This window comes from Lepidochelys kempii, chromosome 3 (assembly GCF_965140265.1).
Source record: "Lepidochelys kempii isolate rLepKem1 chromosome 3, rLepKem1.hap2, whole genome shotgun sequence".
Classification (NCBI taxonomy): Eukaryota; Metazoa; Chordata; order Testudines; family Cheloniidae; genus Lepidochelys; species Lepidochelys kempii.
In genome coordinates, this window is record NC_133258.1 from 167,650,890 (window position 1) to 167,675,343 (window position 24,454).

The 24,454-nt window shown below is 40.7% G+C and overlaps 1 protein-coding gene across 1 annotated transcript in view; it reads left to right on the forward strand.

The window, feature by feature from the left end:
- KCNH1 (potassium voltage-gated channel subfamily H member 1) overlaps positions 1-24,454 on the forward strand; it is a 312,972-nt gene that overhangs the window by 179,274 nt on the left and 109,244 nt on the right. Inside the window, exon 10 of the mRNA XM_073335290.1 lies at positions 14,672-14,868. Coding sequence (XP_073191391.1) covers positions 14,672-14,868 — 197 coding nt within the window. The remainder of the gene's footprint in view (positions 1-14,671; positions 14,869-24,454) is intronic.

Genomic DNA, 24,454 nt, shown 5'->3' on the forward strand with positions numbered 1-24,454 from the left:
TGAAAGAATATGTAGCACTTCTATAGTTCATGGATATCCCTACGTTTTCAGAGATTCGCTTGGCATTTAGATACACAGCTCCTACTGGCATAAAAAGAATTCCATTGATTAGTGCAAGTTGTTTGGCTAAATTCTGTTTGAGCCTTTGCTATCCACTGATTCTTGTTTACTAAACTGACCACCTTTTTATTAACCTGAGAAGGCTGTAGAAAATAGTAAGTGTCCTGTCTTTGCTCAACCAAAGCTATAAGCAATGACTGGATGCAGAGGATACACTAAGTGTGATAAGGCCATAACTGTCCTTGATGTTAATGACAAAGGCCAACAATTCCCAAATTGGATGCATAAAATGAATAAAATGGGTCTAATTTTCAAAACATTCCCAGTTCCCATTGAAGTCCATTAGCGTTGTGGGTGATTTGAAAATCAGGCTTATTTTTCCTTTTAGGTGCTTAAATATGGAGTTAGGTGCCTACCTTTAAGCACTCACTTTTTGGAAATGTTAGACCTCATTTTCAAATGAGGGCATGTAAACTGAGCCCCCCACCAAATATGTGCAGGAAACAGCTGGGTGTTTGCTTATGCCAATAGGGGAACTATTAATAAATACCTGTTTGTGCATCCAGCTATCTGATTCTGTGCACAGAGTCCACATTTGCCCATGTGTGGGGCCAGTTTAGTTGCCCAACCAATCATTTGATCCCAAGAATCACTGTCTCAGCTCCATTACATTTATCATGTTCTCACATTCTGTGTTTGAGTTAAATATGTTACTCTTATGTACATATTCTTTGTCTAAGCAAAAGGCACTAATGGCTAAGCCCTCAATCTGTAGTGCAATAGTGGCATTAAAATATTATAGCAATGGTGGCCATATTGGTCAAATCCCCAGTGGGATTGGTAGGTTAATGGGAATTTCGTGCCTGGCCTTGAGTATGGAAGTGTATAGCTCTACAAATAGACTTTGTTTCCCCATAAAGGAGTTGTCTACAGTATTTCTTGGATTTTGTGGTGCTGTAGGGTTTGGAACATATTTGCTGACTCATGTATTTGGCAGGTGCTTGAGAAATAGTGTAAAAATATTATTGAAAAACCATGCGTATGTTACTGCTTAAATACATTTAATTTGAGGGTATCTGTTGTAAACAAGAAAACAGGAGGACAGACATTAATTTTTCCTCAGTTATACAGCCTGTGTCCTCGGATCCCTGAGAGGGATTCACCCTAAGAAGTGCAACTGATGTTCCCATTGCTTCCTTCCCCCAAGTTCAACTGGCAGGGAACAGCTTGGACCACAGGGGTCTCAGCAGGGGGAGGCCCCTATAGGCTTTGTGTTGAGTGACTGCATCACACATTAAGCGGGGGGAGAGGGGGAGGCTGTTGCCCAGCTTGCTGGAGGAAGGTGTGTACCTCTTTAAGGGATAGAGAGGCCTGGAGTGAGTTTGCAGCAGCTGCGAAGCAGATCAGTGTGGTGATGCTGGCGCATTCCGCTCCCTGCCCCCCACCCCTGTAACAAGAAGAGAAGGGAGGCTATATAAGTAGATGTTAGGGAGAAGTCATCTCTCTCCACCTAATCTAGCTCTGGCCCCTCCTTGGACAATTCTGAGGCAGATCTGGTTGCCCGCAGTCCCAGGAAAGAAGAGAGTTTGAGGGCACTTGGCACTGCTGCAGCCTTCCCCAGGCATGCTGGAGATCCTTATCCAGGGTTATTCTTGATAAGATTTTTTTTTTTTTTTTAAATCAAGCATATGAGACATAGTTGAAAGTAGTTATAATTGACATTGTAACAGACAGCATACATGCACTTGTTGTTTGATTGAGTCATGGTCTAGCCAGACATAAGATTGGGATCTAGGAACTCCTGAGTTCTGATTCTGCCTCCAGTTCCGATTCTCTCGATAGCCTTGAGCAAGTCCAATAAATACCCTGCCTTGGTTTTCTCACTTGTAAAATGGGATAACTATATTTGCCTGTGGTATATATTGTAGGGCATGCTGACCCTTTACAGCAGGCTAAAGGCCCTGCACAGCTCTGTTTTCAATTCAGCCCAGAACCAAGGAGCTCTGTCACTTATAGTCCAGAGCTATAAGCCTCCCAGCAAGGAATGGAGACTGTATATAAAGAGCTCCTTTTTCACTGTGCAAGAAGAGTCCTGAAAGGAATAGGTGGTGGGTCTCTTCTGGCCTGGCTGGCTGTTGGAGGAACTGCGCAGAGCTGTCTGGATGGAGCAGAAAAACTATGAGAAGTATGGGTTTTTTTCTATTTTGAAATTGCTAGTGGCAGCAAGGTTCTGGAGAGAGCTGAATCTCAGGAGGAAGCAAAGAAAGTAGTCCTGGGCAAAAAGGTAACTTAGAGAACAGGACAAGGCACGTGCTGCTTTTTCTTGGAGCCTGTGGCCAGAGCTTCCTGCAAAGGATGGGTGAAAAATACTCTCATCCTCTGGACTTGAATTACAGGAGGGAGGAGCCGGACTTTTGTCACCCTGAAAGAGGTGGAATTTTGATTCAGCCAGAAGGCTAAATGAATGCATTGAAGAGAGAAACTGAGTTAATGGCCACATATTCATGAAGAGGAGGCAAGCCACTGCTTCAGCACCTCACACTTTGACAATGGAAAAATCACAATGTAGATCCACGTGTGATTATTAGTACTGCTATCAGAGCTGACGGAACATAACATAATGGAAAAAAATTGTCAGAATGATTCTGTGTATAACCCAAGATGAGTTTAAGACATTCTATCTATGGAGTTTGTAAGTGGATATTGAGTGGCTGCTTTAATTTATTTATCATCACTGGGGATAAGTTCTGTGTGTCTAGGATTTACATTTATTTACTTTATTTAAGATAACCTGTTGGATGGGAGAAAAGTGCTGTGTTCATGTCCCCAGAATACAAGTTTTTATTATTTATTAAGCTATAACCCTGAGGAGGAGACCTATTCTTGGCGCCGCCCTCACCCCCCACTTCAAAATACCATGTGAGCTTGATGTGTCACATTCTGTTTCAGAAGGACATTAAATGGTCCATTTACTTTGGGTGGAGAAATTCCTGCTGATTTAATTTTATCTAATTGCAATCTTAAAGGACACAAACAGAATTGTTCTTATAATGTTCCTTTGAAATTGCTTTAGTTTCCTCATTTAGCCATAAGCTGTTGTTCAGCTGTAGGCACAGAAGGCTAGATTCTGATCACAGCAGGACAGATTCCTCTCATGGCACAGGGTGTGTGCGCGGGCAAATCACACCCTTTTACACTGAGAGGAGTGGCTATACCAGAGGGGTAATCTACCTTGGGGAAGGGCAAATGGCAATGCAGGATTTCCATCAGGGGAAGGCAGCTGTAAAATCTGTCGGGTGGCCCACCAGCAGTGACTCCTATCTTGCATGTCATGTGGAATTGGCATCTTCCAGCCTGTTTGGCTTCACTCTGTGTGGCCACCCGCACCCAGTTCCTGTACTGTGTTGAGTGGTTCACCCTCACTGATGGAGTGGGGCTGTGCAGATCGTTTGTGATGCTATGCCCTCTCACCAAGTGCGTTTCCTTCACTGGAACGTCATATTCCACTGACAACAGCTGAATCTGGAACGGAGACTGAGTAAGGCCTGCTCAACACTAGAACATCCTATTGGCATAGCTACCTCATCTAAGAGTATAAACTGCTGGTATAAACTGTCTCTCTATTAGGAGAGACCATATTACCAGTACATTATCAATATATCTGTCCTGGGAAACCCTTCCTAACATAGATAAGGCCTCACTGTGATTTATACTGGCAAATATGGGAATAGAGTTGCTTTAAAATATACTCAGAACAAAAGCAAGTAACCATCAAAATAAAGGATTTAAAACCTTTTAGGAAGCACAGATAATTTTACAAAAGTGCCTAGGTGACTTAGGAGCCTAGGACCCTTTTGCAAATGGGGCTTAGGCTCCTAACTTTTGTAAATGTTACCCCACAACTCTACTTTGTTCTCCATCTGAGTTTACAATGTTTTTCCTTTCACGTTCTAGGATTTTGAATGAAAACTATCAAACTGCTGTCTTCTAAGTAACAAGAAATAAATTGTGTGTGCTGGATTACAAGGTGTTAGCAGGGTTTCCTGAACATCTTAATAAACTAATTAATGTCACAATGCTGCTATAAGATGGCACTTTATAACTTGAACAATAATTCACTTTTGAAAGCAGAATGATTAATTAAAACCCAGCTCCATCTCCTGGTACTGGCGTTGAGCCCCATTTCTTTAAGTGGGTCTGTTCAGAATGGCAGGCCATCTCCAATCCTCCCTGCTGCCAGACTGCTAACCCTGATGCAGGCAGTTCAGACTAACCTATGGTTTTTGTTGTTGTGCATTCAATGAACTTTACGGAGGGGAAAAATCTGATTGGTGTGATTTGCTAATCCTGTGTTTGGGACGTGTCCCACAGAAGACCCTAATGTAAAAACAAATACACATCTTGAGGCTGATCCTGCTTCTGTTGTCTCAGTGGGAGCAGGAGCTTCCCTATATATGTGGATTTTGCTTTTCTAATGGAAACAGTGCAGCCATTACTCATTAGTCACATGCTTAGGACACCTAGGAAAAAGTGCTGTTAGTTGGTATTAGCAGCCTCTGGTTTGAGGGTTTGTCTGGAAATCTGCTATTTGTCTCTAATTTCTGGTAAAGCATGAAATGTAGAGGTCATCTGTCACAAAAATATCCATTCCTTGCTTAAGCCTGCAGATAGTTTAAAATGAGAGATGTGCGTAATGTGTTGGTATCACACAGCTTCAAACCAATTGACAAATTGCTCCCTGGAGGCTCTGGAGAGGAAGGGTCTTACTGCAAAGACAAGCTAGGTTAATGAACCTCAAATATTCAGCCAGTTCTTTGAGGAAGTTGGGCTGAATATTTGACACCAGATGAGTGTCATGTGGATTTGTTTATTACCACAAAATTTATGCAACTCTACTTAAAATACCCCCTGGTCCTGCAGGTATGCTGAGGTGCCAGATTCACTCCGTTATTTGTGGAAATATTCCCTTAAGAATGACTGTACCTCTGCGAACAGCGCACAACTGCAGGGCTGACAAGTGCTCTAGTTACACAGGAGAGACAAGGCAGGGGAGGTAATATCTTTTATTGGACCAACTTCTTTTGGTGAGAGAGACAAGCTTTTGAGCACACAGAGCTCTTCTTGAAAGCTCGACTCTGTCTCACAAACAGTGGTTGGTCCTCACCCGCTTTGTCTCTCTCATATCCTCCTGGGATTGACCCAGCTACAGCTACTCAAGTTACATGTGGGCAGTACTGATCACTGATGTACAAATACACCAGGACCCAAAATGTGAAGACGCTACTACATATCCAAGTGTTGTAAGAGTCTTGGGACCTGTAACTCCTATTCACTTGGCACCTTTCAAGATTTGGCTTACAGCTAGAAAGGTGTGTCCCAGTCCAAATAGCAGCCTGCCCATTACCGCTGATCACCATATTTGAATATTTCCAAATAGCAGTGGTTGAAAATGGTCAGTGTATTTTGGAAAAAGAAGAAAAAATATTTTTGAAACTGGTGGTTTGTTTTGTTTGACAAAAAAAATCCCCCACCTCCATTTAATTTGCTTTTTTTCCACCCTTTTCTTCCCATCCTTTTTTCAGTGGCCAGAAGGAAAAATGAGAAGAAAATGAAACAGAAAGCCCGAAGGGGGAAGGAGGAGAAAATTGGAAAAAACCCTTCCATTGCTATCGTGAGGGCCAATGTCTGAAAACACACGTGTAGCCACGTACGTGTGTACACAGATCTCCTATTGTATATTCACTTTCCATCAGGAAAGGCACCCCTGGATATTATCTTAGGCTTCCTAGCTGAGGCCATGATCAAAAGCCCATTGAAGTCGATGGAAAGTCTTCCTTGGACTTCAGTTGGCTTTGCCGCTGCCTGAATCTGCAGTATGTTTCGATTAAAAATAAATATCAGTACAACACATCCAATAACATGGGGTGTTGGGATAGATTTTCAGGCACTGTGCTCCATTTAGGCAAATGCAAATAATTCTGGGTATAGTTGTGGGCCTGCAGTTTTGATCACTCACATGCCTAATTTTGATTTGTCAGTTTAACTAGACCTTGATCACCTTTAAAGTTGTGCCACTTTAAAAATGCTGATATAGTAAAAGTGGCAAAAACGGCCAGAGTAGACTGAGTTATGTTGATATAAAAATGCTTGTCCTGCTACAGCTTTATTCCAGTTTGGCAAAGTGAAATGAGCTATACTGGTATAATTGCATCTCCACTAAAGTTTATACTGGCATAGCTGTGTTCACCTCTCTTCCTCTTCCACCCCCGAGCCTCAAAATCGCACCCTTAACTAACATAGCTATGCCAGTAAAACTTTCGCATATAGACCTAAGGCCTGATTCGGTGAGGTGCTAAGTGCATTTCTAATAGTTTCATGCAACATTAAAGCTGAGAAATCAAGTCCTCAAAAATCTGGTAGTTCCCAAAGGTAAGGCTATTATTACAAGCATTAACTCACCTATGTATTTATGGTGGTTTTTATGGTAACTGTGAAAAAAACAACGTAAGAACAAATTGCAACTTCTTGTGTTGCAAACTGAAACTCTCAGTGGAAACGGTGATTTTTTGCCGCAGTGATCTGAGTCATGAGATGTGTTCTGTTCTCTCTTTCTTAGAGATAAACAAGTGAATTATAACAGCAACAAAACCCCTTAATATGCTAGGTCAGGGCAGAGCATTCGGGCAATTGTGTACAATTTTCCTCTGTCTAGGGTCTTGTTTTAATAGAAGAAAGCTAACTGATGATGCAGATCACATAGTGATTTGTATGAAAGTCAGTGGTACCAAACACATGTTGAAGAAAACACTGCATACCACAAGACCTAGTGCTATAGATAGTAAACTATAATAATGTTATGAGAGATTAGGTTATGTACAGAAATACAATGATACAAATGAAATTTATTTGCGTTTTTTTTAAGTACAAACTATACCCTTTACGGTTTGATCTGCAGTGGATATATGGATTAGGGGTACATAAGAGATTTTAGATTTGTATAGGATCTAAGTACTTTATAACTATCCTCTTACCACCTTATCATCGTAGCCCTTACATGAGTTTGTTCATGAATATGTGGGACCAGGGATGTATGCAGGGTTCATTTCCCACCACCAATTCAAGTGCAGCCAGTTCTGATGTGGGAAGTATCCGCTGTTTAACAATGCACAGCATCTCTACGCAACAGTTTAGGGCAGGAAGTGAAGCCAAACATGGTGGTATGTTCTTTACATTAAGCATTCAGGAAAAGAAACGCATACAAAAAGGAAGCTATAAAACTTATTAAAAAACAAGATTAGTACCAACTTCATGTGTTAACAAAACAGAGCATTATAAATACGCAGTTAAAAATACAAATATGTAAATCACTTGTCTGTAATTGTACTTAACCCAATACTTTCAGAAGTCGAAGGTGTAACCCATGCCTGCTGGGTGTGGTGCTCTGTCCCCTACTAGTGGCACCTAGACCCTCTAGAGATTGATGAGTCTGTTACAGTCTTGGCTAAGAGCCATGTAGCTTTTAGTTCATGTCGTCGAGGCTCATATACTAAGCTTCAGAGGTCCCAGGTTCGATCCCACTTGCTGACGACTGGGGTCTGATGGTGTTACAAAGATGCAATGTAAATATTTGAAACTGCAGGGGGAACACGCTCCTACCTTGAATGTGGCCTGACAGTGCGGCTAAAACTTTGACTCCTGTGCACAGTGCAAGGGAATCTGCGTTGACCGTAAGTGGTCTATATCACCATTTCACTGTGTGCCTCCTCTGGGAGACATTATCTCCTACAACCCAGTTCCTCCACAGCTAACTACATGGCAAGATGTTGACTGAGTACTGATTCAAGAAGTGTGCAGGCTGCTCAGTCAAGGGTACCAGTGCCTGCAGCACCCGGAGTTTATCCAGAAAGGTTTCCATCCAGCAAAACACTTGCATAACTCAAAGCATATGGCTAGACCTATCAACTCCAATAGAACGCTGAAGTCCCTATTGTGTCTTCACACTATTCATGTGCTTAAGTGTTTTGCTATATCAGAGCTCAAGGGCTGACAAAGCTCAATCTTGCTTAGCCTGTGGTATCTGACTGTACGTAGAACAGCTTTGAGCCAAGATCTGAGAGGGAATGACTAGGATGTATGTGCATACCCCATTGTTCCATCCATTAGGCAGACGATAGAGCAGTGGTTCTCAACCTATTTACCGTTGTGGTCCTCCTAGGTAGCTCTCTGTGTTATGTGGGCTGCATCCACACAATATATATAGTACCAGTATGGCCCTGAGGATGTCATATGGGTCGCAGCTGTGGGCTGACTGGGCTCTATGGCAGGTTGAGAACTACTGCCATAGAGTATATCTGTGTTTAAACATGTGGAATACTCCGCTCACAATGTATGCCGACCTAGTCCCAAAATGGAAAACTTGCTGCTGATTTTTGCTGTGCGGGCATGTTGTCAATTTATCAAATTTTGGAAAATCTAGCCTAGGGATTATATGGAAAAATAATGAAATTACAAAGCGTCCTTCTATCTGAGGAGTTAAGGTGAGATTGGGATATGTTGTTTATCTTTTCCTCTAGCACTCCGTTTTCCTTGACTTGCTTTTTAATGTAACTGTAAAAATATTTCTCTGTTTTCGGTCTGCAAATCAGACCCGGAGCAGATCTCTCAATCCAGTCAGCTACAAGGTTCTTGAAACTCAAAAGTTAGCACTAGTTTGAGTAAATATACTTGAGCAACTACCTCGGAATATTCAAAATTATATTTCAGCATACATGAATTTTAACAACTAAACCTGTAAAATGACAAAATGTGCATACTCCTATTTAAAAGTTGGCATTTTACAAATTGTTTGTGAAAAGTGGAGCAAAGTTGCATATATTTTTGTCTCCAAGAAATGTCATGAAATATTTGCTATTTTTGCATGACCCTATTTAATTTTAGTGTATCTAGCTCGACGTGCTAGGTTTTATAAAATACATTTTAAATAAAAACCCTACAAAAATAAAACATTCCACTATATACACACTTCTCCTCTCCCTGGAGAGACGGTGGGAAAGAGAGCATGTCACACAATGTGCTACAGGATTGTGCTCTCATACCTTGGAAATGAGGTCAGTGGAAAAGCCTACACAGAGTAGAATAGAACTATACCTTCCCTAGCACTGTGGTATCTGAGCCCCTACATGTAAGGAAAAAATGACAGCTCTAAAGAACAATTTCCTTTTATGCTAGCTCTGTGAGATTGCAGCCATGAGTAATGGTTTTTCAAATATTCACCCAAAAAGAGAAATTCCTTTCATGGATGTTCTGCTGATCATGCAGTAGCCATTGCTGCCACATGCATGTTTGAATAGTCAGTTCTGTCTTGTATTCAGTGTATATTCTGGGAAGAACATTACCTTACCTGAGGCTTGGGTGACTATGGAAAAGGGCCATGAAGCTGTAAGGCACAAAGCTGCAATAGATTTCAGTAGCTGTGATTGGAAGAACCAGCTGGCAGCAAAGCCTGATCCAGCCCCACTGGAGTCAGTGGCAAAACTCCTCTATCAATTTAAATAGGAGCAGGATCCTGGCCTTTTCTGCGTGTGGAAAGGAAACAGAAAGGGTGATAGTTTGGCTACTGCCCTTTTCCTGTTGTTGGACTGTAGTTAGTGTTTTGCTAAGGTCAAGTGGAGGAAAAGGAACAGAGAACTATCATAGTGACATAGGACTGGAAGGGACCCCCTGAGTAATTGAGGCCAGTCCCCTGCTTTCACAGGCAACCCCATCACATAATTTATCAAGCTTCATTTTTAAAACTAATTAGGTGGTTTGCTCCCACCATTCCTATTGGGAGCTGTTCCAGGACCTCACTCCTCTCATGATTAGAAACCTACTAATTTCCTTAATTTATTCATAGCCGGTTTATACCTATTTGTTCTTTTGCCAACGTAGTCCTTTAGCTTAAATAGCTCTTCTCTCTCCCTGGTGTTTCACACTCTGATGTGTTTATAGGGAGGAATGAAATCCTCTCTCCGCCTTCATTTTGCAAGGCTAAATAAGCCAAGCTCTCTTAGTCTCCTCTCATAAGATGAGCTCTCCTTTCCCCTGATCATCCTAGTAGCTCTTCTCTACATCTGTTCTACCGTGAATTCAGACTGGAGCCTTGGCTAGTAGAAAATAATATAGATCACCTCCATACTTGAGTGGTGATTTCCGTCTTATTACTGGTTCAATTTGGACTTTGAGTCATAGCCTACTAGCCTAGAACAGAAAATCACCTTCATATGCCAACTCCTGCCAAGGGCATTGTGTTGGAGGACCAGAAGAAATGTTCCTGAAGTGGCTGTGAACTTACATTTTCCCCCCTTCCCTGATGCCATGTTCTCACTAGAAAATGGTTGCCTGGGTTCAGTGCTTTTCTGATGCTTTTTCACTGCCTTAAAGTTATGTCCAGAGGAAAGATCTTTCTTTTTTCTCTGGTACTTGTACTTGTCTTCAGAAGTTCCTCTGAAGTCCAATATTGTTCATGTAAAAATAAGAGAAAAGGTGTTCATTTACATTTTATGCCCAACTCGGGGAGACATTTAATTAAAACTACACAAAAAAATTAAGCCCTTCAGGGCCTGATTTCTGGTCTCACTTACATCTCTGCATTATCAGGAGTCATTCCGCTTAAGTCAATAGTTACACCTGAATACAATTATTGAGAGCAGAATCAGGGCCTGCTGCCCCAAGTTGGCTTTTCATCCTCTGCTCCCAATTTAACTGCAGGGCACACTTAGAGCAGGAAAAGCACATCGAGACAGAGAAGATTTTTTTTTTTTTTTTAACATCAGAACAGTGTTTTAGCCAAATACTTACCCTGAACAGAGAACCACAGGGGGCTCTGACTTGTCCCATTTTGTGACCACACTTCATTTTGCAATAGTCTGAGCCTCCACTTGTTTGGATGGGGAGGAAGAATCCTGGGGACTGAGGTCTATGGAAGTCCTGTATTGAGGTGCATAGAGGATATTCTGCTTGGATGCTGCATATTATCAGCACACATAATTCTGATAAGTTTCAAAGACACCAATATTTGCTGAAGCATGATCTCCTAGGCCACTGTTAGGGATGCACTGCCGTTGAGATACTATACCGGGGGGGGGGGGGGGGAGGGGGGCTGGAACAATTCATGTAGTAGAGGTGCTGAGTGTCATTGCACCAAAATGTAAAACCTATATGTGATGGAAACCACTTCAAGCCAGGGGTGCAGGAGCACCCACAGCACCGCTAGTTCCAGCACCTATGCATTACACCGAGCAGCATCAGGAAGCTTCCACAAAATTGCAGCACAGTGGCCTTGGATCATTTCAGCACACCATCATACACACTAGCCTTAAAAAGAAAAGGAGTACTTGTGGCACCTTAGAGACTAACCAATTTATTTGATCATAAGCTTATGCTCAAATAAATTGGTTAGTCTCTAAGGTGCCACAAGTACTCCTTTTCTTTTTGCAAATACAGACTAACACGGCTGTTACTCTGAAACTAGCCTTAAAGAATCTGGTACTTTTAACATCTCTTTGGATCATCTTGATAGCGTGTGGAAGCAGAGTTCATGGACATTTTCAGTAGTTTGAATGCAGCTTCATCTCTTGTGTAATAAAGAGCAGGCGTCAAGCCAGATTCTGGCTTCAGAGGCTATAAATCTTGAGTAGCTCTGTTGACCTGAGTGCAGTTCTCAGATGCAGGTTCTGTTTGACGCACATTGAAGACCACCTGATCCAAAGCCCACTGAAGGCAATGTAAAAACTCCTATTAACTTGAATAGGCTTTGGAGCAACCGTTAAGATGCGGAACCCTGCATGTCTCTTGTAGCTAGGCCCTAATAATAGGATCAAGGCAAAAATGAATCCATGCATCTGTGAATTTTGTGGGGTTGTAAATTTAGACCTAAATTCAAAATTTGCAGCATGTCTCCTAGATACATTACTCTCTTACTTAGCTACTGAATCTACTGCCTGCATGGGTTTGAATGTCTGTTTGCACTACTGAGCAAACCAAGTTTTTCTTTATTGCCCTGAAGTGCTGATAATAGCTAAGGTGAGCTGAATTCTATTCTCTCTGCCACAATAGCAACAAAATAATGAGCAAAGTTCCAATGACAGCATCTTCATTACTGGTGCTGCCCTTTTGAGAGGCATAAAAAATACAGGTTGAGTGTGCAGTGCAGGCAGTTTGAAAAAATCATCTTTTGACTTGTAAACTGAGCAGCAGATTTGATATGGAGTCACTGGAAGAAAGTAAATATGGCATACTGTCGTGTCAGTTTTACTGAATCACTTTTCAGAGTCTACATAAAGCTTTAAAACAAAAACCAAGCAATGAATTATTTGGTTTTCCACACGGCGGTAGTGAGCTGAAAGTGGAAGAGGGCCCCAGCCCACAATCCCCAGGAGGTATATAAATGATTGATGGTAAAAGCTTAGGTCATCTACTTTAGGAGTGATTGAAGGATAATGTCCCTGCATGTGTCTGGAATGCAGTGGGAGAGCGGTCTAAGGGAGAACACCCTGTGACACGCTTCTGAATTTATTCTCTTCCTCAGGAGTCGAGGTGGAGGTAGGGGCGTAGGTGAAGAGACCCTAGTCTGTGCTTTCCCCTCTGCCACCCTTGGACATTTCTTCCCCAAAGAGCTTTCTGATCCATTTTGCTCTCTCTCTCTGTTTGCTTTACCTTTCTTTTCAAATTATAGATATTTGGCACAAAACTCCGCCATTTAGTCTTGCCCATTTTTACTGATCACCTTGCTTTATTAACAGAATGAGAAGAGGAGGTATGTGGATGTTGAAATTGTTAAGTTGTTTGCTGTAAGTAGGAAAGTGATTGATCCAACCTGATGTATCTAACCCATGGGTGTAAGTAAGTTTTTGCTGCCATAGGAGTCTTCCCGATCCTTCTCTTTTGACAATTTTTTTCAAAGTTGGTCATAAATTTCCACCCCTTTCCCTCTCCCTCTTCCCCCCGCCCCTCCAGCTGTCTTCATTTTGTTTTGAAGCTGACAGCCACAGGTAGGGCTTTGTAAATTGCTGGAAAGGATTATTTTTTTAAAAAAACATGCTCTTGACAGAAATACAGCAGTGTGGAGCTTGCACAAGGAATTATTTGAAAAATCCAAACCTGGATATTTTAGAGATGTTGGACACCATCCTTGACTGATTGAAATTGGCATAAATCCATCAACTTCAATGGAGCCATGTCAGTTATATAGACCAGCTGAAGATCTAGCCCAACATTCAAAAACAAAAAAAAAGAAATTCCCTGGGATGTGCCGTTATAATAATGATACCCAGCCTGCATATATAATGCTCTTGCTTACAAATTAACGCTGCTTCCTCTGTGAAGTAGGTAAGTAAGTAAACTAGCTCAATGTTGCAAATGAGGAAACTTACCTAGGGAGGTTAAGAAACTTGCTTAGAGCCAGCGAGAGATTTAGAAGAAGAGCTGGGATTTCCTCATTTTGCTCAGGCTACGAGGCAGACGTTCTGTCAATGACAGCACACTTACATACTTGGTAGCATCACCTGGCATTAATTTGAAATAGTTGTCCAGCTAATTGCATGGCAAATTCTGGATTCATATTTATTACAAAGGTCAACAACCCCCTTTTACCCAGTGAAACGCATCTTTCTTATGGTGCATAAAAATCAGTACACTTGGCACATAAATATCCAGTTTTAATAATGTGCATGGTTCTCTGTAAGGGGAGTGGGAGGAGAGGGAACTAACCGACATAGTACCTTTAGTAATGTCTCTGATGCTAGCCCTGGGGAAAATAAATTGTGCCTACAGAAAAGATGGAATTGGAGCTTATAAGGATGGGTTCAATACATACTGACACTTGAAATGTATCTGACATTCCTCCATAGACTTCAGAGATAAAATTGGCTCATATGTTATAAGGTACCAAGCTGGATTTTGTAGAAGAATGTAGCATAGCTTATAAAATACAGTTTATCAGTACATATGGATTAATGTACCAGATGGCCAGTGCCATCCACTCAAAAGGAAAACATTTATACTTTAGTGGAAAAGAAGGAAGCGGAAGGAAAGCGCATGGAATCACACAGAAGTTCTGGTTTGGTGGTGAAGTTTTCGTGATCTCTCACATATTTCTTAATTCTTAACCCTCTGTGGCAAAGAGGCCCATTTGCTGGTTCACTTCTCTTGTCAGGCCTAACACTGTTGTCATAATCGGCACCTAAAAAGTGTTGTGTAAGATATAATTGGAAAACTAATAACTTACTGATCTTTAGTATTCTTGTGTGATGTATGTATGGGACGGGAAATACAAAGAAAATTGTCTCATGACATTAGGATGATTGTGGCTTGGTTTTTAGGGAGTTTTTGCTGAACTCCCATAATTTAACACAGAAAATGAAGAAATGGCAATTTAAACTTTTTTATCACTTACAAGAAATGAGGCTGCAATAAAGCAGAGTTGAAATTTGGAGCTCAGAATATTTATATTGTGCCATACAATGGTACATTGGCTTGCAACGAGTACCAATAAGGCCATTTCAGCTTTTGGTGACCATTGTTTAAGTCCTTACCTTGCAATAATGATACTTTGATGCATGTTTTTCTCTAGGCAAAGGAGATGTTTTTGGCGATGTGTTTTGGAAAGAAGCTACCCTTGCTCAGTCCTGTGCTAATGTAAGAGCCTTGACTTACTGTGACCTTCATGTGATTAAAAGGGATGCCTTACAGAAAGTGCTGGAGTTCTATACAGCCTTTTCTCACTCCTTCTCCAGGAACCTCATTTTAACCTACAACTTGAGAAAAAGGGTAAGGAGCTTCATTTTTAACATATGGATTCTACAAATAATCACTTCTAAAGACTGTCCCTGTAACTGGTTTGAATTTTGCCATTTCTCTTGCTCTTTCATAAAGGTGTAGGTTGATCAGTGACATTGCTAGAGTCAAAAAGTCACATCTGTAGGTGCATAATCAGATGTGGGTATGTTAAAAGTCCTTTATTTTAATTTATAAGAAGTAATCTCTGAAAAAGACTTGTAAGTTGCCATGCTGTTGTGATCAGTTGCTCATTGTTTTTGCACTGTTGATAAACAACATTCACTGATTTCTGCTGCTTTAATGTGGCAGCACAATTAAAAAAGGAGGGGGCATTATTTAATCAGTTACGAGAGACTGAGGAAAAGGCATGAAATATGATATATGGAAGAAAAACCTTTGCAAGTTTGTAATTCTACAGTTGCAATAGCAATAGAATATAAGCATGAGCGATTTTGTCAGGAGTTGTTTCTTCTCGCTACAAATACATTTTGGAAGTACTTTGCTGACTTAATCGATCTGTTTGTTCTCTCTTCTTCCTCCCCCCCGGTTCGTTTTTTCCCCCCAATTCTTCTTGTGTGTTAAATCCAAGACTTACTGTGTCCGGTGCAAATTATAAAAATGTAATATACCATTTTTAATTCCCTACGTAATCTCAGTGAACCACTGCTGTGGAATTTTATTAAAGCAGTAGTACATATAGTTCAGTTAATATGATTCCATGATGCAGTGTAGAAGAGAGAAGAATATGAAATTTTGAATATTTGGAGTACACTGTAGCTATTTGTTAAAAGAATATTTTAATAGAAAGCGGTACATAATCACCTAACATGTATTTTTGGTTGACTTCTTTGTTCCTAAGAAATTCTCCATGGTAACTATCAAGTGCCACAAAACTTCTAACTAATTATAGCTGAATACATAGCAGAACTCTTTCTCAGCCTTTTTGTAAAATGATGACAGTGTGAGACTAGAATTTAACCCCAGCTGGCTAATTCTTGGCACTCTGGATCTACTCTAGGCACAATGAAATTTATAATACTCTGCACATCAGTAACTCATTCCATCCTTTTGCACCCTTTACAAATATCAATTAATTTTAGTCCCTAGTATGCTATAAGGTAGGTAAGTATTATCCCTATTTTGACACAAGATCAAAGCAGCAATGACAAATTATTACAAAATTAACAAGCCAACTCCTGGAGATGTAAATTCTATTTGTTTTTTCAGGGAATCCTTACCTTACAGGGTGAATTCCACTGAATGGCATGGCATTTCTGTCACAGACATTTTGCTCCCTATAGGACAAGGGGAAATGCAAGGCTACAAGACTGTTAACTAACATCCGTTCTTATATGATTGCAGTTAAGATCATCTGGATATTGGTTCTTAAATGCTGTGGCTTTAATAAAACCTTCTCAATATTGAGATCCTCTGAAGAGTCAATATCCTTGACTCTGTGGGATGAAATAGCCATAGTTATGGTTCTTTAAAACTATTCTGGTGAAGGGTAAAAGATTGTATTAGAACTTTTACATCAGCAATTTGAGAATCAGATATTGATCCAAAGCTGTGGGTCCTTCCACTGACCCTAATGGGCTTGGATTATGCTCCTGATTCCCAGGCCTGTGTTACAAGACCATCTTTAACCACAAAACATCCTTCCTTCCCTGTCAGGTTCTTCTATGATGCGTTTATTACAGAAATGCATTCTGTGTTAGCAATTTCCATCAAATTACAGAGCTAATTGGATTTTAATTGGATTGCAGTCAGTGGAAAAACTACGCTGATTGATAGTGGAAGTAAGATTCAACTGATTCTAGGTTAGCAGGCTGTATTATTTAGTTAGTTAGTTAGTTTTTTACTTGAAAGAAAGCTGATTGCAATCAGAGAAGCAATCATAAATAACACAAAGTATATACATTTCTGGGGGTTTATTGAAGGGATGATATTTTATAGTGCTCAGGCATCAGATCCATCACAAAGTGACTTTTCAGAAATTGGAATTTTAAACATTTGTTTTCATACATAATCCATGAATTACTGTGATGTCGTCATCATTTAAATACCTGTGTCCAATTTATATAGGAAATTCTCATTTAAGTTGTGGCTTTCTAACATTTCTCTATTTTTTTTTTCTGAAAAGAAAACACAGCCAGAAAACAGAAATTTATGTGAATTATCCTTGTGAAAACCTTCAAAATATAAATATTATAATAGTACTTTGCACTCCACTAGCACCTTTCTTCAGGGAATGTTGAAGTGCTAAACTGGCTGAAGGGTAGGCATGGTATGTGCCCTCTAAATACATTTGTACACTATGAAAGTTCCTGGCAATTAAACAGCAATTTTTGATGTGCCAAAAAGACACCATTTCCCCACTAGGGGTCTCCACCTCTGGGGGTGCAGACTCCTTGTTAATAGGAAGCTAGGAAAGTGATCTCCAGAAAGGGCTGCAAGCCCTTTAAGAGTCTGGCTGGAATGGAGCTGTCAGTCTGGGTAGGGCAAGGAACCTGCTCTTCCTGTGAACATGACCTTCCAGAAGCTCTACTCTGTCATTGCAGACAGTTACTCATATCACGCAGGAGCAGTGGGGCCTAGGGTTGTTTCACTGAGTCCCAGATACAGTTGTGTTTGTTTCCTGATGGAAAAATATGGCAGAATTAAAGTTGCTCAAAGCAACATTAGGTCCCCTTCTGAACCCTCGGAGAGGGGGGTGAGGCAAAGGCACTGGGGACATGGGCTCAGCCAGTGGCAGTATCACTCCTAAGGGGGCCATGCTAAAAGAGGTGGAAGGTCCATGGGTGCCCTGTGGAGGAACCCATCATCTCTAGGGAAGATGCCTGCTTTTCCCCCACAAATTTTCTGACACTGTTGGGTTTCATGCTCCCATTAGGAGTCCAGAACCTTTTCTCTTTAAAGGAACAGTGCAGAGGAAAATTCATGGGGAGACGCTTGCACAGTTCCCAGCAACTCTGTCTCCTCCCTCCCCCTCAGGCTTTTTTGTGATAAGGCACTTTCTGGCCCTAGATCTTTAACAACATTTGCTAGCATTCAGTTCTTGGATAGCTGACATTAGGATAGTTGGTTGAATGGTCCCCATCCCTTCTGTTTTTAAATTTTTGCTCTCTGTATGTGTGCATGCTTCATGCCCAGTATTTATTCCTACTGTATTGGGGCAAGGAGTATTGTCTCCTTCCACTCAGATGCAGCCATAAATGGTGTTATACCTTTGTTTGTTCTTTATGTGATTGATAGAGAATTCTCATGCATGTTTTACTAAGTTGGTCTCGTTAGTGCGCCGTGCCTTGAATACTTTACTATGCCATTTAAACATTAGGCATTTTAGCTTGGATGGGAAATTAACCAACTGGTTTTGAATGAAATAGAACAACACAGTTCACAGATGGAATGGTTCAGCATTTTCATGTTGCCTAATAAACTCATTATGAATGCTCGGAAGGTCTAGATGGGAGGGGTGAGGAGTTTTCCCGATCACAGATTTGTGTCCGAGGTATAGGGAGAAAGCATAGATTTAGAAAACTAGATGTAGATACAAATTATAATGAAGAGTTACCAGGCAGAAAAGTATGGTACAGAATACTGTCAGCATATAAGTAGAGCAGGCATGAGCTAGTGCCTTAAAGCTCAGGACTCAGAATGGGAGATCATGTCATAAAAGAATGCAATGATAGAAAAGACCTAACCATCCATCTCCCTGCCAGTGTGGAACTGCTCCCTATTGTACATTAGTGTTTTGCTCTGTTTGGTTTTAATTGTGCCATTTGATTGGGGCTCCCACAGGTTCTCTTGGGAATCCATTCCACAGATTAGTCAATCACACTGCCAGGAAACTCTTCCTGATATTTAGCCTAACTTTCACCTTCTGTCACTCCTAGCTAGAGTGACTACCCCTCTCATGGGACACTGTGGAAGCTGGGTTTGGATAAGATACTTGAGCTAACAGTCTCTTGGTTTAAATGTGAGGAGGCTTTTCCCCTGTCACAGCCTAAACTTGCCAGCCTTCAGTTCATGCCACAAGATCTATATGATCTCCTAGGCTGGTTCTTTCTGATGAAGAGAACTGAGTGGATGGAAGGCTGTGATGGGACAATCTTCATTTTATGGGGGAATCTGGAGGGTTCTAATGTTTTGTTGTTGTATAGTATTTGTTGATGTGATTGATACAGCTGTCCAGATCTTTTCTGGCTCCATTTTAAACAAAGAAATGCTCCCCTTTCTACTAAACAAAATTCCTCCTTTCTCACCTTGTTTTTCAAACTCTTCAAATATTTGTATACTATTATGTCCCTTGTCATTTCCCCCTCACTTGAATTATATATATGTTTACTTCTTCCAATATTTCCTCACAAATAATGTCCTGTGTTGTGCTCCTGGCTCTGTCACAGACTTTGTGTGGCCTTGGGCAAGTCATTTAACTTCTCTGGGCCTCTTTCTTCCCACCTGTAAATGAGTATAGTAATCCTTCCTAGATCAGAGGTTTGTATGCAAATCACTTTGAGACCCTTGCTTGAATGTGCGATGGGAAGCATAAGGTAGTATTACATATCCACTCACACATACACTAAATAGTCATAGAAATCAATCCAGTGCTACTCCATGCCCTGGGAGTTGGATTTCTTCTACCTCCTCTCCTGAAACTCCTATGGATCTCATTAACTCAAAACCCACCCACTCAGGCTGTGCGGTAGAGGAAGGATTTGGTCCACTCTGAAGTATGAGTGAAACTTTGTATGAATAAGCATACAATTGTTTTTCAGTCGAGTGGGAAGCTTTCCTAATTTTGAGTCAAAAATAACTACTTTGCCTTTCAAAGAAGTCAGCTGAAAGAGTAATTTCCCAAAATTTTTCAGTTCTAAGGCTCTTCTGATCCTAATTTTAAAATATATCGTATATTTTTCAGCCTTAGGTCCTAGTTTACATTATAGAGGAGCTAGTTGCAAATTCTAATGATATACTTTACATAGTTTGAATATATACACATATTCATGCTGTAGCGTTAATAAGCTTGTGTTCTGGATCTGTATTAAAGTTGGTTGTACTATGTGGAAGATTCATTTTAACACAAATATTGTCCATAACTGACTGTATGAACAGTTTAGTCAAATAATGAAATGTTTATATAAATGATCTGAAATGGTCATTCCGGTACTTTTATGTTTTAATTTGCAGCATTCATCATTGTGTGTAGCCTAGATCATGTGTAATGCTAAGCAGTGTTTCATACATTTAGACACTAGTTTAGCACCTGAGAATTCTCCCCCAGAAATAGTTAGTTGATGCTATTCAGAGGCAGGGTTGTTTTCCCAAAGGAAAAATATTTGAGACAATTTAAATTATTGAAACGTACATAGAATGTAAATCATCTGGGGAGCAAAAACTGTTTTAATAGATGCAGCTCTTCACCACCAGAAGAAATTGATGGGGGGGACCAGCTGTTGATGGCCTTCTGAATTATGGTTTTTATAAATTCTATGAATGTATCTCATCATGGGATGCTTCTATACTGTAAGTGGTATTAAACAAATCAGCACTTAGCTGTCCCAAAGCATTTGCAGTAGAATATTTTCTGTTCTGTGTTATCATGGGTACCTGGAGCATATGAAATGCTGTTTTTAATGGTACCCCCTCCGTGTGTCACTCTGAAGTATTTGATACCATCTGGCTGATTTCTGAAAACTGAATTAGGAATGCACATTGTGAGGGCAGGATTTATTCAGATAGATATTTCCCAGTTTATTTTAGGACAAGAGAGCAGAATATTTGACAATAACTGGGGGTGGGGGGGGGGAGATACAAGAATAACAGGCAAATCCTGGTCCCACTTAAGTTAAGCCTCCCTTTTGATGAGGACTAGGATTCTGTACAAGGTCTATTGAGTTTTGATTAGAACTGGTAGAAATATTTTGACTCTAAAATACTTAAAAACAACTAAACAACTTCTTAAAAACAACTAAAACCAACCAACAAAACAGAAACCTTTGTAAAGCCTTTACAAAAAATGCAAAAAAAAAAAAAAGAGAGAGAGAGAGAGGGTTTTTTCAAGCTTCTAATTGAAAGTACTTACTGACATTTTCCATTTATCCCCATGCCCAAAAAGTGCTCATGCAGCAGTTTTGGCTAAATGAAAAATGGTCATTAACAATTTCAGTAACATTTTCAAATAGAATTTTGATTAACAGTTTTGCAAAATATTTACTATATGTCCATTTGAACTCTGGGAAATGTTTTCCAGTTGGAAAACGGCAAGTAAGTATGAAAAGTATGTTTTTCCCTCACTTTCTTACTTTTTTTTTATCTAACCCTACTTTTATTTTTCCCAGTGGAAAAAACATGATGGGCTTGATTCAGCAACCTTACATTCATGTTGAGTAGGACTTACAGGAGTAATCTGAAATTAGTACTTCACTCATATTTCACTCCTTAACACAAGCAAGGGGCCCTATGTGGATAGCATTCTAAAAATTATTTCAAGGGCCTAGGGCCCTTTCTATCACCCTCCCAAACATCTTCATCTCTGGTCAGCCCCTTCCCTATTATCCATACAATAAACACACAGTGTAAAAACATTTTTTTCATGATTGGTTCTCACAGTTGACATCAGAAACTCCAAAAAAACTTCTCCCCAAATCATTTAATAACAAATTAGACCATTTGCTGTAAAATGCCCTAAGTACTATCTTTGTGTTGAAAATACAGGATTTATGTACCCTTTTAGGATACATTTCTTTTTCTTGAGTCTTTTTAAAAACCTTGAAGACACATTCATTTAATGAGGTAACAGCAGATGCAGCTCTAGTCTTACTAAGGTGACATTTTATAAAGACCAGAAATATATAAATAATCACCTCTAATCTCCAAGAACTTCCTCTCTTTTTTGGCTACTCAGAAATTTAATAAATCCATGGTGTCAGACTCTCTACCTTTACTTTGAGCCATCACATAATTGTGGCTTGTACAGTCCTTTTGCAAGTAAGATACATGTAATTAATTGCTCTTCAGGGTTTCACTGTCACCCAGCAGTAGCAGATGAGGTATTATTTATGGTGAGTTGTTATCTTGATTAAAGAATGTAAAATCATTGTCGACTTCCATCACACACTTGTTAAAGTAGCTTAGGCTACCAATGACAATATAGCTCCTGCCCAAAGAACAGCATTGAAACAGCTGTGAAAGAACAGCAGGGAAATGGGACAGAGTCTAAGTGCCAAAGAACGGTCATTGGCTTTGCTGCTGCTACCTGTGATGTAGTCTAAAGATGTCTTATTTATTAGGCATTGATTTCCTCTACCTGCTTCCATTTTAACTCAGTCATCAACCAGCAAGTCCTGTGCAGCTGCTCGTGGCTCATTGGTTTACAAGATTTCAGTAAATACCTTCTATCTGGGGGTGAAGGGCGTTCGTTGCATTTAATCCAATGACAAATGCAGTGGAATAAGTGAGAGAAGTAATCATGGAAAGCTTTTAGTTGCGATGTCATTTGGGAACAGTCCTATCCAGTTAACATAAAAGCTTTGTGATGTTCTTTATCAGTAACATTCAAAACTGTAATTTGTTTTTGACAGTCACAACATGATTTGGAAGTGACCTTTATATTTTATTCCTAGACCTTGCTTTACTATAGATTTGCATCCATGAAGGGTAGTTCAGAAAGCTAGTGAATTCCATGTAACGTTATATTTCAGAAAGAGGAAACAATTTGTCTGGATTTTTCACCATTCCTGTTTATCCTCGTAATATACAAAGACGTTAAATGGAGAAATAACCTTGGATATATCATGAGTTAATGTTTTGGTGGTGGCAGGAGTTCTGGGACTTTCTTCCCACTAAATTTCCCTCTTTTTTGCTTCCCGAAAGTCCTGTGTTGGACTAATGCGTCTTTCCAACCAGGGTGATCCTCTAGAGGCCATCAGTATCACCTTGGAGTTAGCCAAGGGGATTGCTTGACGGAATTCTGAAGCCCCTGCCAAATTACCTTTCATAGCTAATTGCAATAACCCATGCATTGGCCAGAACTGTATTACCCAGCATTTTGAGATCCCTGAATTTATAGCGTTTGTCATCCAAGGATTCACAAAGGTAGATAAGTTGTTATGCCTATTATATAAATGGTAGAAACTGAAACAGAGAGAAGTTGTGACTTCTCAAGGTCAAACAGCGAGTCTTAGTTCTATTCCTCATAGTGACATTAAGGTTTCCTGGCTCCCAGCCCCCTGCTTTACCCACCATGACACATTTTGGTACCGTCCTGTACCAATTCTCTTATGACTAATGGAAGGACAGACTGTGTAGTTATAGAGTTTGATTTACACTGTGGTGGGATATTAGCAGGTGGACTCATGCAGGAAGTGTTTAGAATTGGTTAAACTATGGCTATGACGAGATAAGTGGCTCTGTGGTGAGGGGAAAGCGGTGGACGTGTTGTTCCTTGACTTTAGCAAAGCTTTTGACACGGTCTCCCACAGTATTCTTGCCAGTAAGTTAAGGAAGTATGGGCTGGATGAATGGACTATAAGGTGGATAGAAAGTTGGCTAGATTGTCTGGCTCAACAGGTAGTGATCAATGGCTCCATGTCTAGTTGGCAGCCAGTATCAAGTGGAGTGTCCCAAGGGTCAGTCCTGGGGCCGGTTTTGTTCAGTATCTTCATAAATGATCTGGAGGATGGTGTGGATTGCACCCTCAGCAAGTTTGCAGATGACACTAAACTGGGAGGAGAGGTAGATACGCTGGAGGGTAGGGATAGGATACAGAGGGACCTAGACAAATCAGAGGATTGGGCCACAAGAAATCTGATGAGGTTCAACAAGGACAAGTGCAGAGTCCTGCACTTAGAATGGAAGAATCCAATGCACTGCAAGAGACTGGGGACATAGTGGCTAGGCAGCAGTTCTGCAGAAAAGGACCTACGGGTTAGAGTGGACGAGAAGCTGGATATGAGTCAACAGTGTGCCCTTGTTGCCAAGAAGGCCAATGGCATTTTGGGATGTATAGGTAGGGGCATTGCCAGCAGATTGCGGGACGTGATCGTTCCCCCTCTATTCGACATTGATGAGGCCTCATCTGGAGTACTGTGTCCAGTTTTGGGCCCCACACTGCAAGAATGTGGAAAAATTGAAAAGAATCCAGCGAAGGGCAACAAAAATGATTAGGGGACTGGAACACATGAGGAGAGGCTGAGGGAACTGGGAATGTTTAGTCTGTGGAAGAGAAGAATGAGGGGGGATTTGAGAGCTGCTTTCAACTACCTGAAAGGGGGTTCCAAAGAGGATGGATCTAGACTATTCTCAGGGGTAGCTGATGACAGAACGAGGAGTAATGGTCTCAAGTTGCAGTGGGGGAGGTTTAGGTTGGATATTAGGAAAAACTTTCACTAGGAGGGTGGTGAAACACTGGAATGCGTTACCTAGGGAGGTGGTGGAATCTCCTGCCTTAGATATTTTTAAGGTCAAGCTTGACAAAGCCCTGGCTGGGATAACTTAGTTGGGGATTGGTCCTGCTTTGAGCAGGGGGTTGGACTAGATGACCTCCTGAGGTCCCTTCCAACCCTGATACTCTATG